Source organism: Aplidium turbinatum, chromosome 4, assembly GCF_918807975.1.
Source record: "Aplidium turbinatum chromosome 4, kaAplTurb1.1, whole genome shotgun sequence".
Taxonomy (NCBI): domain Eukaryota; kingdom Metazoa; phylum Chordata; class Ascidiacea; order Aplousobranchia; family Polyclinidae; genus Aplidium; species Aplidium turbinatum.
In genome coordinates, this window is record NC_137475.1 from 28603739 (window position 1) to 28621784 (window position 18046).

At 35.3% G+C, this 18046-nt stretch overlaps 1 protein-coding gene across 1 annotated transcript; it reads left to right on the forward strand.

The window, feature by feature from the left end:
• Nucleotides 1-541: 541 nt before the first annotated feature.
• On the forward strand, nt 542-17618 carry LOC145768756 (uncharacterized). Its single transcript, XM_082580341.1, has 5 exons — nt 542-930; nt 12122-12273; nt 14618-14970; nt 15375-15493; nt 16220-17618. The coding sequence occupies exons 1-5, from the start codon at nt 663-665 to the stop codon at nt 16408-16410; spliced, it is 1083 nt and encodes a 360-aa protein (XP_082436467.1). The 5' UTR covers nt 542-662; the 3' UTR covers nt 16411-17618.
• Nucleotides 17619-18046: the final 428 nt, after the last annotated feature.

An 18046-nucleotide genomic window follows, 5' to 3' on the forward strand; every position in this document is an offset into this window, starting at 1 on the left:
TCGCTCACATGGATTGTAAGTAGTGGAGAATTGTTATAGGCCTAAGCACCAAAACTTGCCACCATATTTTGAATTTATCAATGTGGTAAACCTATTTTTAAAAGCGACTGATCACATAATGAATAAAATTGTCCAGCACGTTTTTTCAGCACTTTTTTTTATTTATGGAAGGGGTAAAGAAATAAAGTTGCAAAGGTGTAGAAATGCAATAATGATTTAAAAGTTTTTAACGAATATGACGCGTTTCGCTTTTGATAGTAGCCTGAGCAAACCTGGCTGTAGACTATGCTACTGAGAATTAGGCACTTTTCTACACAAGGATGTGGTCTGATCTTACAATGTTTAGTTACTGTATTATCAATTTGTACTTGATACAGTATTCAGTAGCCTTGATACTGTATCAAGTCTCGTTGACACGTTTATTAAGTTTTGATGCTAATAACTAACTTCCAAGGCTATTTGTGTAGATCTTGCTTTGGAAACATATTTTTTAATGTTTTGCAAAACTTCAAGTCCAAACTGATAATATGTCATTAATGAATCAACCCACCACGAGTGGTGGAGATCTGGATTTTTCTCGAACGTTTCTTCCAAATCCACACAGTTCCATAAAATCTGACTGCCCCCCGGTTAATGATCTTACCCACATCGAAACTAACCCCATGGGTTTTTACCCCAACCATTTACCGCCCCCTCTTTCTTCCAATGGTCATATCAGTCCAGAAATGTCTTTGAAACATTTAAATGGATCAAGAAGAGATGATGATCCAACAGGAAGAATCGGAGTTGTTCAACAGGGAGAGCTGAGTTCACCATCGTCACAGGAAGGCCCAAACGGAGATGATTACGGGATTGACGGACAAGTGGATGAACTCGGAAAAGGTCCAACAGTTGTCTATCCCTGGATGAAACGGATTCATGTTAGCCATGGTGAGTTGCAATAATATGTGTACAAAAGTTTGTGGTGTCAAAGATTTGTTGTCAATGTGTTTCAAGGAAGATCAGCCAAACAAATAACTTGAAGCGATAATGTGATGCCTTTGAACGCAGAATGTAGCCTACTCTGAACATTGATATTTGATGCAGAATGTATAATAATGCAGATGTGTGATAGGGTAGTGGTAGACACGTAGTGCAGAAGTGGTAGACACGTAGTGCAGAAGTGGTAGACACGTAGTGATATAATTGGAGGTGGTTGAAAAGATTAACTTCCATTTTTCAGGTACGTATCAGTTGTGAACCTGGATACGATAAAATATGTTGAATAGTTTCAGAGATAAAAATAACCTTTCTCGTTTGCAATCAATATTAAACCATGGCGGTCTAATCGTTTTAAGGTTTCTGTAAACTCTGGCTTTTGAACTGGTGCTTGCTCAAACATAGTTACATAACTGAGTTGTTTTCACAAACGTTGGTAGACCCTTTAAAGAGACAACGAAAATTTAGTTTGTTTTTACTTTGATAAATGAGGTTTGTTGGACTTTGTTCTCATGTAATTCCAATTGCGCAAATGCATCTGTAACAATGCAACCTTTCAGAATTTGTCCAAGTCAGCAAAAGTGAGTTAATAATCTTGAGTGTTACAAATGAGAATCGGCCTGAATTGTAGTCTTATACCTTTCTTTTTAGTGTTCCTCAGGACCAACCAAAAGTTGAGCCAACTGTAAAAACCCTGTTGTTGCTTCGTAAAGATAGTATAGCGATGGTGCAATAGCTCACGTTGCTAGTCAAGTTTACTTTTTATGTGGTCACAAAATGATACAAACAAACTGAACACTGTTTAACGTGGAAGCAATAAAAAGAATAGCCTTGCCTATTGTAGGATAAAAAATTTCTTAAACAGTCATGCATAATATTTGCAAAAACATTTGCTTGCATTTACTCGTATTTAAAAATGTGAGATTTTCAGGCTGTGTTGTCAATAGCATTGAATTTTTCATCAAATGTTAGTTTTTCGGTGCACAAGATATGTCTCCATCAAGCACAACTTACTTACATCTAGGTCAGTGCTTCCCAACCGGTGGGTCGCGAAGCTATTTCAGGTGGGTCGTGAAGCATTTCTAAATGTTACTGAATGTTAAAATTTTCTAAAAAATACGGATAATACTATGGATCTCACAAACCGCAGCTTGGTCTTGAACAATACTGCGCCTTTGCCATTGCTACTCTAATCTTCACTTCATGTGATGACTTTCCATTTTCACGAATTGTGCACCCTATTTTCTATTAGATCGGGAAATTTTACTCATTATCGTTGCATTATCATTACGTAACAATTATGTAACAACGTAGCAGATATGCCATAACAAAGATTTCATATCTCATTGTGGGGCCCACAATAAAACTTGCATTAAAAGTGGGTCGCGAACTGAAAAAGGTTGGGAAGCACTGATCTAGATTATATTTCAAAAGTCTCTGCTTCGTATCGATCAGCATTTCATTTTCATAACTGTTTTCTTTGTGCACTTATATTTAACGAAGAACTTTCACAAAACAGTTGGCTACAAAACTGCAACTTTTTCAGTCTTTTTTAAACTTTGTCGGAACAAAGCTTTTTGTTTGGTTTTTAGCAGAAATAGAACATAATTTTGTTCCATCGTGTGATCCATTTGCAGCACATGGTTTGTGTGCCATGGGAACTTTCCAAAGATCCATTGGACATGTTGTCCGTTAGAGTTTTATTTCAAACAAACTTTTGATAATCTTAAGATCCTAGTACTGTTTATAGTATGATGCTTGTACAATACTTTAATTAACAAATATATCACTTTCCTCGTTTTAGCTTCACTGCTTTGTTTGAACCTGCTTTGAAATCCGCAGGTTGTTTGATGCGATGTGTTAAAAACAGGTCTATGTTCTAATTCGTTGACTTTCAAATTTACAAAGTCAGCAAAACATTTCGTTGCATTCCTTTTCTTCATTTGTTTCATACAGCTTAACATGTCACCAACGGTAGCAGACACGTTTAGAAATGTTTGTCAACAAATGTTTGATATTGATTTTTAGTTATGAGTCTTATGACGTAACGGCGATGAGCAAATTTGTCTACATCAGTGAAGAAACAAGGTAAAATTAAAAAGGACCGTTTTCGAGTGCAAAGTTATATAATTAGATACGATTTAGTATGGAGTGTTGTAGCTTAAAATAGTTTTTTCTTTAATCAGTTTAAGATTTAAATGAAATTTACACCCTAGTCTGCCCTATTTAACTGTGTGCAAAAATTTCACAATGCACAAAGATGGATGATAAAACTTATGACCAGTAACCTAACACCACACTAAGAATTGCTGTGCTTTTGTTAAAAATCATTCAGCCATACCAACATAGTCCCAGATTGAAAGTTGCCAAGAAACCATTTTTCTCCTGTTACGTTGTTGACCTGATAACACACATTCTTTCTTGCTATCCATCACCCCTACCCAATTTTTTCCTATTCTGAAAAATTGCTTGCCACATTAAAAAGATGCTGCTGCGTTTGTTGTAGATAGCAAAACATTGACAGCTATATTGCCGCAATAAGTTTATTTTTAAATACAAAATTTAATGTTGCCGCTACTTTTTCCAGAAATGTGTTCATTTGAACAAAAACCATTCACACTTTTTTGCTTTCTATTCTTTCAATTTGTTTCGGTTGGTGTCAATTCTTCTCTTCGTTTAAATAAAGATCCTGAAAATAAAAAAGGTAACAAAGTTTTGCTGAGATTGTTCAGAGAACCTAAGAATCTTTAAACATACAGAAAAAATTTACTGCGCTCCACAAGTGTAAGATGACGTCAGCACCAGAAGTGAACTATGAAAGTTTTAAGACGACTCTTCAACGCTATAGCCACACATCTGCAATATTTTTTTTTCCGCGGCAACAAATGAATCCAATGGTTTACATCACGTCTCTCGTGTGCTGCGAAAACTCATCCCGGAAGCTAAAACAATCAATCAACCAGCTAGGAAGTGAATCACGTGACTCAGACATCGTGCTTCCAATGACGCACTGTTAGAAAGTATAGTTGCCAACAAAAACGCGGTTTGATCTTCTTCACAATGTTTTCATCACGATTTTATGGAGTTAACGCATTGTTTTGGCCAAGATCGACCTTTTTAATTTCTTCCAACGGGAAGAAAATACTCAATTATACTTTCGAAAATTTGGCCGAAGTAATAAATTTTGCGATTTAAAACAATTTGTGTTTTTGTCAAATTTCTGTTGCTACTAAAGGCCATGAAGAGGTTAACCGAAACAATCATTTCCACAGTTGTACACATCTCCTCATACCATTAGTTTGAAGAGAGTCTGCAACTTTTTTTATCGTACAAAGAGAAGGTAAACAAAGATAAGAGCATATGTTTCAATGAAGTGGAAGATAAAAATAAAAGGGGTTTGAGTAAATTGAATCACTACTATCGAAGTCCAGATAATACGAAACCAAGAAAGTTTCCAAAAATATTTGATAAAACTACCATTTAACGTTTTCTCTGCCTATAAAACGTTGAATGGTAGTTTTATCAAATATTATCGAAGTAACCTTTACAACCTGTTTCACCGCTTGCGGGATCTTCAGAAGGTGCTTATTGAAAATAGATGCATTGTGGCTCAAGTCAAGTTTTAACTTCTTGCCATAGGCTTAGGTCGATTTGTATCTGCTGCACTAGCGTTTAACCTTTACCTATGAATAACAATACATACTTACTTACGTTTTGTTTTGATATTGGGATAGAAATGTTCAAAAACCACTTCAAGTAAGTCTGCAGGATGAGGAGGTACGTGTTGATTATACAATTTCAAAACCAATCGATTGTCAATGTAACTTAATAGTAAGACTCAAAAGAAAATTCCACTTTACTACAAAAACTCACCAGAGATTGATGAGTCGTCGATATGAAACTTTCAAACCTAGTACTCCATGACTTGTCATTGTGTAATTTTAAAATTATTTTCCAGCAACAACTGTTTGTTTTAATTGCTGTAAAAAGTGAGGCGGGACCACCCGAATGGTTACGATAAAATAAGTGTTGTAACAGCAACTGGCCGAGTTATTTTTAGCTTGTTGTTCCACACAAGATCGGTTGTTTTACCAACAGCGCTGTACCGATTATAAAGTGGCTAGAATGACTCTTAGCTTGAGAATTAGTCATCTTACACTTCATTTAACATTATTGTTTATCTATGGCAAGCAGGTTAACGAGCTAGCCAGCATACAGTATGTTTGCACTCAATGTTTTGGTGAAGCTTAAACTCCAAATCAAGCCTGAAAATTGAAATGTAAACAATACAATTGATGAAAATACTTTAAAAACGTGTCATGGAAAAGTTGAAGCATTTTTAAGTAATCCCAAAAGTCTACTTTTAAAAAAAACATTGAAATCGTTGGGCAATTTCGACATAAACTGTTGAAATTATTACGTTTTTTAACAGAGTTTTGCAAGACTGGGAAATTTTGATGGTTTGCTTCTACATTTGTTGCTTTTGTTTCAATCAACCTCAATAACTTATGAAGCATTTGCTTCAATCATTTATCATTAGTGTTAGTTACATCATTAGTGGAGTGTTTGTATTTTGTTAATCTTCTAATGTTGAGAAAAAGAGTCGACAGACAACCAGGCCTCAAAGTTACTGAATTGAAGTAGTCTGCAACAAACTATGGCTGCCAAAACAAACCTATTCCAGTATCTGAATTAATGACAAAATAAAGATTGCATAAAATTGGTGTGGGCCTACTTATAAAATATTTGTTACATAACAACATGAACTTTTATGAGTGATAAAGTAGACGCAAAATGCCTCGTAGTTCTAACCTCTTTTCCGGTTTTTCCATGTTATTGAGAATTAAAAGTTACAAAGGATCTTTTATTTGGAATATAAAAAAATAAATAAAACCAGTCAGGTTCGGAAACAGCCGGGTTGTTTAATTATAACCACACTGTCAGCACCGTCCTTAGTAATTTGAAATAAATGATAAAATTATAATTATATAATTATCATATACTCTACAGTATCTATCACTATTTCTTTTGAAGCCGCCAAATTTTGAGTTTAAATCTGGGTAACCCATTGGTTTTCAATACAAAGAAACGACAGTGATTTTCAATATTTCAACCTTAATACGTCGTCATCGATGATGGGAAAAGGCAGCGCACAGCAACAGTTTGCCTCAACAACAAATTCATTGTAAAAAAAAAAGATGCAGCAAACGTGAAAGTGTGCAATTATTATTCAAACTGAAATTTTACAACTACTTCATGTGAGCTATAAAACACAAGTGCCTATCAGATTTTGGCCGGTGACATGGTAGTCAGTTTAATATTCGAAATTTATCGATTGGCGGCGAAAGTTGGGTCAAAATTCCAAAACAAACATATCGATACAGACGCAATGTTCCATTTGTCTGGGCCAGTGGTTTTCAACCTTTTTGGTGGAACGGAACTCAATGAAACATTCCAAAAGCTCGAGGAACCCCTCATGGTCAATAATTTAATTGCCTTATGCAAAAAACATCTTTTATTATTAAAATAAAATTAACATACTCATGTTCAGATTTATTTATGTACAATAAAAATACAAACTGTAAAAAAATACATTTATTCTCATAAAAAATTCAATGAGAAACTTGAGCCTGGTGTTTCTTGCACAAGTCTTTAATATTGGGTCGCGTGTTTTATTAATAATGGCAAACCTAATAAATATTTGATTGTATTTAAACAAATGCATATAATAATAAAATAGACTCTCGGATTTGAATGTAAACTTGCGGAACCCCTAGACTTACTGGCGGAACCTTAGGGTTTCGCGGAACCCTGGTTGAAAACCACTGGTCTGGGCAATAGTAGCCTACTGCAGGCTGCTTCCATCCACTGGGCGGCTACCATACTGGATATTGCATATTACATATACCAGTGATTTTCAACCTTTTTTGGCCCATGGGCCATTTTTTTTTAAATATCCGATAGACCACTTTGCTATGTTGACGCCTCATGAACGCCACTAGTCGAAACTGTATTGCACATAGGTCAGAAAACTCAAGGGCGTATTTAATCTTAGTCCTTAATAAAATTACACGTAATTAACCAATTAAGCAAACCCTCTTAATTTGCACACTCAACCTTAACTACTTGAATACACATAATTTTAATTTCAATTTTTATTCTAACAAAACATCATGCACATATTGTTTCAATAGAATGGTAATGTATGGTAATGTCATGGTAATATCTCAGTCTTGCCTTCTTAGCAGCAGGAGCTTCTAACATTTTGTTAATTTGAAAGCACTGCAGAATACAGTACTTAATTTAGCGTCGGAAAAAATATAACATGTGACCATCATAAAATAATTTAATTAACATTCAGTGGAACAGCGAGTAGCTGTACTCTCCCTAATGAAACTTTGTAGCCCACCATGAGGAAGCACAAACTTCGTGCACCGACAACACCGCAACAATTACAGCAACATATGATTTATTGATTAGGCCTGCCAGCACTTCACTTATGCCTTGAACAGTTCAATAGCCAAGTTCAATAACAGTCCACTTGTCAACTAGTAAATAAGTTCAAAAACTTCTGAGCTTATGCTCATCTAGCACTTCCAGAAAAAATGATTAAAAATCACTAAGTAAATATGATTATTACGTCACGCATACATGCTACATAATTTTCTTACACCTGTATGCAGTCCTTACATAATTATAATTTACTGTAGTAAATGATACAATTTTGAAGAACGTCTTATCAAGGATTTATAGAACTCTATGTGGACCAACAGAAATTCCAGGTGGACCACCAGTGGTCCACCTGGACCACGTTGAGAATCACTGTATCATAGATCCAGGCCGACAAAGTGTAACCTACTGCCCTAACAGTGTTTTGGAAAACGCAGAGTTTAAAAATTGTCATTCATTTATTTCTTGAATAATTAAATTCAATTATTGTGTTCATCTGGATATTTTTTACAGCTACTTATGGTCAGCAATGTCACTGCAAATAATGCTCCAGAAGCGGCTATTGGCATTGTTAGCTTGTTACAAAGAAAAGATAAAACCATCAGGCCAACTAGAATATGTCGAAAACAATTTATTCCTATTTGCAGCCCTTTTCCTATTTTAAGTGCAAATCATTCTTCCAAAAACGGACTGTTTATCTTTGGGCATTGACCAGAATTTCCAAGACTTTCATTTTTTTTAAACTCTGGATGAAAAAAAACGAGAAAAATGAACATAAATAACTTGTCCAAATTCCTTATTGGTCAATAGCTTATTGGCAGCGCATCATGTAATTAGTTGAGCGTCTTCACGTTCGTGGATGAAAAGCTCCATGACATTTAAAACAATCAATCATCCCTACACTTTCTGCCTCCAAGATTTCTTCTTGCTTTACCGCGGTGGAAAATAACATTACACGAGTTGAAAAGGTTTTGCAGTTGCAAATCAGCAATAATTGCCGTATATAGCTTAATTTTGTTATTAGTTCTTTTACGAAGAAAATAAGAAAAGGAATTTCCCAAAGGAGTGACTGACCACAGATCACATTTTTAGGGCTGTGATATAGTTGTTTTGCTTGTACTGGTTATAAAAAACTTCTGTATTGGTTCATTTCGATCGGCAATTTATTTCGTTCTCCATTTGAAACGAAAATACTACATGACAAAATTCCAAACGTAGAACTATTATGCTCTTTAAAGAATTGCTTAATTATTTTTCAATTTTTATTTGCAAGGTTTTCAGTCTATAGTAGTCCATTCTAGAACGAAAGCCTTCCTCTTGCCTTGTTGATTCAGTCAAATGTTTTTTGATACCCGTTGGTTGTTGTCCATTTCTTGTCAATCCCGTCTCTTCGTCTCATTTTGAGGCTTTTATTGTTTGCGTCTGTTTTTACAATGTCCAAGTTGTTAATTTGTTTTAGCCTACTATCTATTGTTTTAAAGTTTACAAGTGTTTAAATGCAAATATTTCAGAATTCGAAACTAAAAAGTTTACTTCGTTTCAACAAAAAAAAATTTTGACTTAATTTTTTTCAAATCATTTTTTTTTTTCAAATTACTTGACTTTGCAAAGAACTATTTCATTATATCTTATTTTGTAACCTACTTTTTTCTGTCCTGCTTTATTTTCTTCTAGAACGTTTTCCAACGCGGATCAGTTCACATCATATTAGGCAATAAATGCTTTGCACTGTTGACCATTTTCGATTAAAAAATGTGTTAAAAATTTCGTAATAAAAAAGTTCTTGGCTAGTTTGTGGTAGTGTGATTTGCACAAAGGACTTGCAACTAACTTTTAATAAATCGAAGCTGTTCCCTAGGGTGCACGTTTTGAATTCGTGGAATAGTATGTTCCAATCATAAAAAGACTATGTAAATCCCACATTTAGCAACAAAGAAAAGTCCATTTGTCAAAGACAAGAAACCGATCTCAATGTAACTTCAAAACATAAGTCGCACGATTTTTTATACATAAACTTTTAAACTTATCATTGGAATACTCTTGTCATTTTGGTCAGCAAATATAGACTGCTCTTTTCAAAAAACACTCACCAAAAATAATGACATCATTCGTTCTATGTTTGTGACCAGCTTGGAAAGTTATAACTATTTTGAGTGCAGTCGCCATTAGCTATAAAACATGCCAATGCAATTCTTCTCACCAAAGTGCCATCCAGCAGAGTCGATAATGCCAGATGAAGTTATGTGATTGCATGCGCAAAATAATGTTTGATAATTATTCTTGCTCTTGCGTTATTTTGACTTGTTTTGATTAAAAAGTGCAAGCTTCAAGGGCACCGGTAGTCTGAAAATTTTATTTGGAACAGGCATAGAATTAATTGCAACCAACATTTTGATAAATAATCCGAGAAGGTGATTTGTTGCTCGAATTACTTTTTGCTGACTCTCTCCAGAGATCAATAAACTACCTTCTCCGCACCAGTTTCAAATTCTGTACCACCAACCAACTCTTCCTTTAATAAAAATGATCCTCCAAATAATGTTCATATGCATGAAGAACTCCTTGTTTTAGATTTAACGAAAAGATTTTTGAAAATTCTTTGTAAACCTCGATAAACTTAAAAATTTGTCCAAATGAAACATGTCGAAAATAACAGAGTTTAAAAACCGTGTAATCATCTTTCTTTAGTGCAATAAACAAGTTTGGTTTGAAAGACCGTCTGCAGCCAATCTAGTCTTGGTTATGAAACATTCGAATTCTGCCAGGCCAAACTAGATAGTTGATTAATACCAAGTACTTTGTTTGACATGTTACTTGTCAGGAGTAATAGGTTAAATTGTTTTTCACCGGCTTTCCTGTATTTTGGGACGGATAAAAATAACTTTTGCTGCAAATTGGTTGCCAGAAACACCAGGTAATTAGCCAAGAAGGACGGAATTGACAAAAAACAATCGGAAATTGATTTCTGTCACCGGAAAGATGTAATTGGGATAGATTACGTTGGCCTAACACTCTAGTCTGCAAATCAGTCCATTTTGCATTTATTCAACGTTTGCAGACCTTGAATCAATACAAAAAAGAACTGCTTTACTGACCGAGTTGACGACTATCAATAGCAGAATCATAAACTACCGTTGGAGTGTAATGCCAAAATCACAAAAATCACGTGCTTCTTCGCACAACAACAACTGATCCAACAAAATCATTTTTTTCGTAGAGGGCAATGCAAAATTAATAGCCTCCAACGAAAGATAAATTGTTCATCTGTGCTTGATTAGACTTTCATGTAGGAAGTATTTTCTTCCATGTCCTTTTTTGGGGTGAAACAAAGCAAACTTTCTGTCAAAGGTTTATATTATTTTGCAGTCGCAACAAACGTTTCATTTATTTCTTTGAACATGCACATAGTTATGTGCGTCATAATGCACCGTTAACAAATAAAAACAGACGTTTGTTTATTGAAACCCCTCTATATTTTTCTGAATATAAACAAACAATGCTGGTGGTATTGTAGTGTCTGTGTTTGTTCATTACATTAGGTTGCTTACAATTAACAGACTAAAAAAGTTATTGCCCATTGCCCATGCACCAAACTGAGGAAGTGTTCTGCGGTGGATATTGCTTCTGTTGAGTCTATCTTCCGCCATATATCTGGATTATTAACGAGTTTTGCAACTCGAAACGGGAAGTTGTCTGTGGTAGCCTCACAGAGGTAAACTACCCAGACAGTAAAATCATTAATTTTTTTACATTGATTCAACGTTTTCAGACGTTGAATCAATGTAAAAATGACTGATCTTTTTGTGTGGATAGTCGTTATTACATTACATCCAAACAATGGTAGTGAACCTTAAAAACCGTAGAAAGATTACACAAAGTTGACGATATGTTTTTGTTCATGAAAACTACCAAAATTAAATCATCGGCACCAATTTGTAGCAAATGCCACGGCATGTATTCAGACGCTTTTTATTGCATTTATACCATCAACACACGTTAAATCATTGCAGCATTGCAGCACCATTTGAACACCCAGCAAGCTCTTTACTACACTGTAGAAGTCGTGGTAATGATGTATTTGAAAGGAGTGTAAAGGTGACGTCAGGGCAAAGATCACTATCACACGATCAAGGCGTGAATATAATCTACGAGTTTTTGTCATCGTCTCTTGCAGTTGCCACCATTAAACCACAGTGTCCCAAATAATAATTTTGATTGCGTCCCATCCCTCAACGTCTGTAGACGTTGAATTCACATTAAACAGTTGTCTGAATCTGCAAATTGTTGTCCAATAAAAGTTGGTCGTTTATCAGCTAAGTCTATTAGAGACAAACATTTTTTAAACGAAATAAAGTAAAAATCAATAAAAAAAAGTCAGTTCGAAAAAGTATCAAATATATTTTACATCAAAATAAACTGAGTTTTAGATTAAAAAAAACGCATTTTTCAAAAAATGATCAGTACACTTCTAGGAAAAAAAGGAATAATTTGTTTCTGTAGACTAATTCATTTGATTTGTCAAAGATACAGGAGGTGAGTCTTGATTAATTTGTCAAAGATACAGGAGGTGACCTACTACAGAAATGTATTGCACTTGTTGCAAGCTAACTTATATCATAAGACAATTCATGACAAACAGTAATTCATGAAATTATAATATATTATATTATATTAATTTTTGTTCTGTTTTCAGTTATAAATGGTATGGATTCTGGAAAACGCCCAAGAACAGCTTACACGCGCCACCAAGTGTTGGAACTTGAAAAAGAGTTCCACTACAACAGATATTTGACAAGGAGGAGACGAATTGAAATTGCTCATGGCCTTTGCTTAAGCGAACGACAGGTACAAAAGATTTCTAAGTGCAGTTTTAAAAATCAAAATTCTTTTTTAAAAATGAACAAAATGTGAAAAATTTATCGTTACAAAGCTTGGAAAACGTCATTTGGTGTACTTTATTAAACAAATTTAGTTTTTTTTCGATGCACATGGTTTGATTTTGTGTGTCTACTGTTTACCTTATTCAACATAATGCCGTTATTTAAATGAACGAAACTAAGCATTTTACTTATTTAGGAGAACTGACATTATGCTGACTTAGACAGTTTTATAAAACAATTACAAGTTAAATTAAAAAGAAGTATTATACGGTTGCCGTAAATAAAAGATGTCAATAAACTTTTGCTATGTCTGCTATTACAGTATATAAAGCAATTAACAATATGAATATAAGTGTAGGCCTACTAAATCTAAATTCTATAATGTTTTATGCAACTTGTAATTTTTGTAATTTATAGATTTTGCGTTTTTTTGATGAGCAATCTTTGCGGAAACGATTGTAGGTTGTTGACCAAATTGCAAAAAAAAAATTTACAGCAGGGCAATCAAAATTATAAGCTTTGCGTTGTTTTCTATTTAGTTTAAAACAGGCCCGTAGTTGCCGGGGGGGCTTGGGGGGCAATGCCCCCTCAAGCTCAAAGCTTTTAGTTATTTCTTTGTAGAAACATAAGCATTTTAAAACGTTTGTCTGACAATCTGCTGCGTTTGGGACGCATAATGTCCTTTCCAAGCGAAAACATGCGTTCCACAGCCGCGCTGGATGGTATTGGTGTGTTGGATTTCAAAAACATGCCTTGAAAACGTTTACTCTGAAAGGTATCACTATTCTAAGCGTGCTGTGATGGTTTAGCATATATAGCCTAAATCTTTTAGTGAGGTCCACTGCACCAACATCGCTCTTTTCAGGGGCACAGAGCTCTTGAAATAAAGTATCTTCAACCTCCGTGATGACATTCATTAATTTTTCGCTTTCTCTCTCTGATCCCTCGTGCTCGATACTGATCCCTCGTGCTCTTTGTTTCAAAGTTCTAAAAATCCACATTTTCAACTGCTTAAAATTTTTATTTTTTGTCCTGAAAACACCAGGAATGGCATTTTAGAGCATATAAAAGCGCAAAATTTTCTGGGAGGGCATGCCCCCAGACCCCCCTAGGAAGCTCGCGCCTTCGGCGCTTGTCCGTTCCTGTCACTTTATGACGTCATATTTAACATCACCATTTACAGCACCCCCATGGCCAAAAGTCACGAGCCGCCACTAGTGCATAGCCTTTTACTTCGCAACAGCTTTTGAGCCCCCCCAAGCTAAATTGTTTAACTACGGGCCTGGTTTAAAACCATATATACAATTTAAGCTTAGAATCACAGACCATGAAAAACTTTGAATTGTGAAATTGTAATACTGAGTGAGACAATAACAAAAACACTCTTTTTATTTTTATCTTTTTTTGCTTTCTTTAATAATAATTAGCTATGATTTTCTCCTCTTACATCCCATAAAGCTTGCCTGCATTTTTCATAAAGATCCTACCACTTGCTGCTTGTCATTGATCGTTTTCAAAAAGTTGAGAACAATACGACTTTTGGCAAGCGAAATAAAGCTGCTTTGTTGTTTGTTGCCAATTTGGCATGTAAATGATAATAATGTATCTGTACTTTTCAACATGTAGCCTAATCAACTCAATGATTCTTGTCGCCTTATTACTGGATGTCTGAAGCCTACAAATGCCAACAAACGTTAGGTGCTTGCTGGTATTGCACCACCAGACATTAGAAGATATGTCAACAGTGAAGCCGAAAGGGTAAAGCAAACGTGTGATGAAAGACACTCTCTCTATGGATAAACTGCTGCACAGACCCTGTTGAAATCAAGAAAAAGCTTCCTAACACACGTTCAGCCACTAATCTCAATAAAGAAAGAAACAAGGCTAAAGCAATGGAAACAACAATTCGAAAATGACCCATCATACGCGGAAATGACTCATCATACGCGGAAATGAAGGTTCCACCATCAGAGTCCCCCCAGGAGCAAATGCCCCCTGAGCAAAGTACAAAACCTTGAATCGACTCCGAACCGGTATTGGCCATACTAAGTCCACAATGGTAAAGTGGGGCTACAACACTGGTCCAGTTACATGTATCTGTGGCACATATCTCCAAACACCCGACTATCTTCTTGTATGCCCCCAACGTATCACCCAGTGCAGCTAGTGAAACCGTTTGATATACAAGTCCGTCGCAGCAGAATGCGTCGATCTGTGGTGTATCAACCAAATTTAGAACACTCGATAAAAGAATGTGTAATTTCTTGGATGATGTAATAACGTCTTCTAAAATTTGTGTTTCATTTTAGGTAAAGATTTGGTTTCAAAACAGACGCATGAAATGGAAAAAGGATCATAAACTACCCAACATTAAAATCCAAAGCAATTCATCCTCAACTGTCAACGGTGGACAACAGCCTCTGGAAAACCTCAGTCCTTCTTCCGACCCTTCCCAAACTTCACCAAGAGGTTACGAAGTGATCTCTCCAGTTCCCACCAATCGACCTAACTTAACGAGAAATCATTCCCTTATTGTGTCTCCATCAGGATTGCCGATGGTGTCTTCCGCTGCTATGTTTCACCCGCTAGTAAGCGCTAAAGAACACAACGAGGCTAGAGGTCTCGAAAACGCGGCCTACTCAACAGCGCTCCATAATTTCAAGTATGTGTAACGTTTAACTTGAAAGCTTGTATCTTTGTAGACAAGAAACATACTTTAATCAAATCCATTATCATTAGTTTGTCGTTTTTCTCGTTGAAATTATGATCCAGTCCGGTCGTCGGAAGAGGCTTTTCCGTTTTGTGTCTCAAATATCGCTTTAAGAAATTTTGTGTATGCCGATTATGCATATCACCCTTTAAACCGTTTCCTAATCATGAATTTTGTTTTGGAAGTTTAACTTTTACGTATTTCGTTTTAATTGTGTGAGGTTTGAGTTACTGGGCCTTTCTGCACATTAATGTTTTATCATTACAAAACCATTTTTTAAATTTATTTTTTGTGTTGATTTAAAATTATTTCAACACTTACACATTAATTTTCTGTAATTCAAAAACTTATTTCAGAAGAGAAAATGAAAAAGATGACGTCATGACAAGTATGATTCACCAAAATGGGGCTGCTTCGAGATTACACTCGTCAGATTTCACCGGATCCGAAGTTTCTCAGTTTCCGTGTGTGTTTGGTGAGGATTGTGCATCCACTAATTGTTTCACAATTTATTACAAAAAAAGTTTTTGCTAGTGCTTCTGAAACTGTGTACGCAAAAGATTTTCATGATTTGTGGCACGATAGGCTATACTGTTTGCAATTTTGGAGTAGCCTATAACCTATTGATAAAAAGAAGCATGCAAGCAAGCATGCGAGATTTGCATGAACACTATCCAATAGGTAACTGATAGGCTAATAACATTTTGGTATTTACCGATATAGTAGGCCGAAAGTGATTGTTACATAAATAAACAAGCGAATCGTCACATTAAAATTTGCAGTATACAATTTTTTAAGGCAACTTTTTTGTAGTAGCCTAAGCTGCTGTTGTAAGTGTGCCGCAGTTTGAAAACGTTTGAGAACCACTGCAGTCTAAACCGTCAAGATAACTATAACATCCTTTCAACATAATTTATGGAGTGACATTTTTAAACTGACATCAAGAAGTCATTGGCAATAATTCGTTTTATTTTTAATGGTTAACAGTGTTTGGCTTTAACTTTTTATAAGCAAAATGTTTTAGGAAAGCTTATTCCAGCCGGTATGAAAAGAAATGTTATACAAATTTAATCTAAGTACTATAGTGGCTTGAAAATACGAAAATATTTTACTGGTTTGACACGAAAATATACAGTATTACTAGAGCACTTGTTTGTATGAGATATGAAAGACCGCGCTTACTTTCCATTTCTTGTTGCAGATGGCTCTGGGGTTTCTCCAACTCAAGTGTATGGTGGTCTCATGTCAATGCCCGCAGGATCAGGCTGGAGGGGAGAGGCTAGCCATAATCATGCAATGACAGACTTTCGAACACATACACTTCCTCATTTGCCTTCCAACACACCCCAAAGTAACCCCTACAGTACTTACTCCCTCACAAATTTCCCCTAAAGAAAACAATTACATTCGGATGATATGACTGAGAAAGAATAAAGATGACAGCCCAATATGCATTATATAAGCTCAGGAAAAGAAAAACATGCTTTGTTGAGTGGTTGTAATAAAATCAATCTCAACGTACGTCAGTAGTCAAAACTGGTTTGAAGAAACTACAACCGGTTTAGAAAACGTCGACTACCCTGAATTTTACGGTTGTCAGACCACTCGACAAGCGACAGCTCAGCAAGTAGATTTCAGCTACTGCCAAGTCAGTAAATGCTGTTTCAGCTCGGACTTGCTTGGTCATCGCTTGTTGACTTGATTTTGCTGACTTGTGACATTCTAAGTGTCGGCTTGCTCAGTTGTTACTTTTTCAGTTACATCATTTTACCAACTTCAGCCACTTGCTGAAATGTTACTAGCTCAGTTGCCAATTGTTCAACTGCCATGAGCTCAGTTCAAAACTGCTGACTTTGTGACTTGAATCTTGTTTGCGTTTCATTCGATTGAATGTCAAATTCATCGCAATTATACATTGTAATTTTTGTTAAAAGAACGTAATCGCAAACATTTATCATTAATCTATTTGTATCATAAACAAATTGTTATTTTACAATGTATTTCTTCTACGGTACAGTGTTGCAATATTATTAAATCGTTTTGTGCATTTGTTCAACCTGTACGGTACGCGTTCCACCATTTCGTCTTTGCTGAAAGCAACTTGTGCACTATGTAGAACCTTCTTCATGATGTTATGAGCTCTCAAACATTCTTTTTGTGTTTCGACAAGTGTCAATGGAGTCATTAATTTAATAATTTATTAAAAAAATTGTGTGTTTTCAATGCTCAGCTCATAAAATTGTGCTGCGTAGTTGTTCTTTTGTTTATGTTGAGACTGTCATTTTATTATCATTAAAAGTATGGTTAGTTGCTTTCAAATAAATAGAATAAGAATGAATTGAAGTGCTTGTACTTTCATCAGTTAGCCTACAAATTCCAAGTTTTATGGCATGGTTTGTCGTGTGAAAAGAATGTAATTTAAAATGGACAACGTCATTCTGATTCCTTATTTTCCAACTTTGGCGTTTGGGATGACAAGCTTTTCCAAACTCGTCGTGATTTTTCAAATAAAATTTTTCTGCGATCGCGTTTACCTCATAGTAAAAGTTTATTCCAATTAAATAGAAATAACAGGAGCTCAAAAGGGTATGAAACTATTTGTATATGTGCTACATAACTGGTTGACTATCTTGACACATTTCAATAAAAAAATGACATTATATTTTATGACATTTATTGATTCTCAACATTTAAATGAGTGAATCTACTTTGAAATATTTCATTTGGCTAAAACGCGGTTTCAATAGTCAAGTAACAACAGTGAGGATGTGCACTGAGTTGGTCATAAAAATTTTTAAACTTTGTAATTCAAAATTTTAAATATGGTCTAGTCTGCATTGATTTTTATCTACAAAAGTGTTTTGTATGCTATAAGCTTCTTTTGACAATGTGGGGTACAGCCTGAATGGAAGTATGCATAGTTACAGAAGAAGGTATAAGCATCAATAGCAAGCAACCGAAAGGAAAATTTTCAATGATCCCAGTTTGAAAATTAAAAGAATTATTCGCACAAGTAAAACTTCGCAGC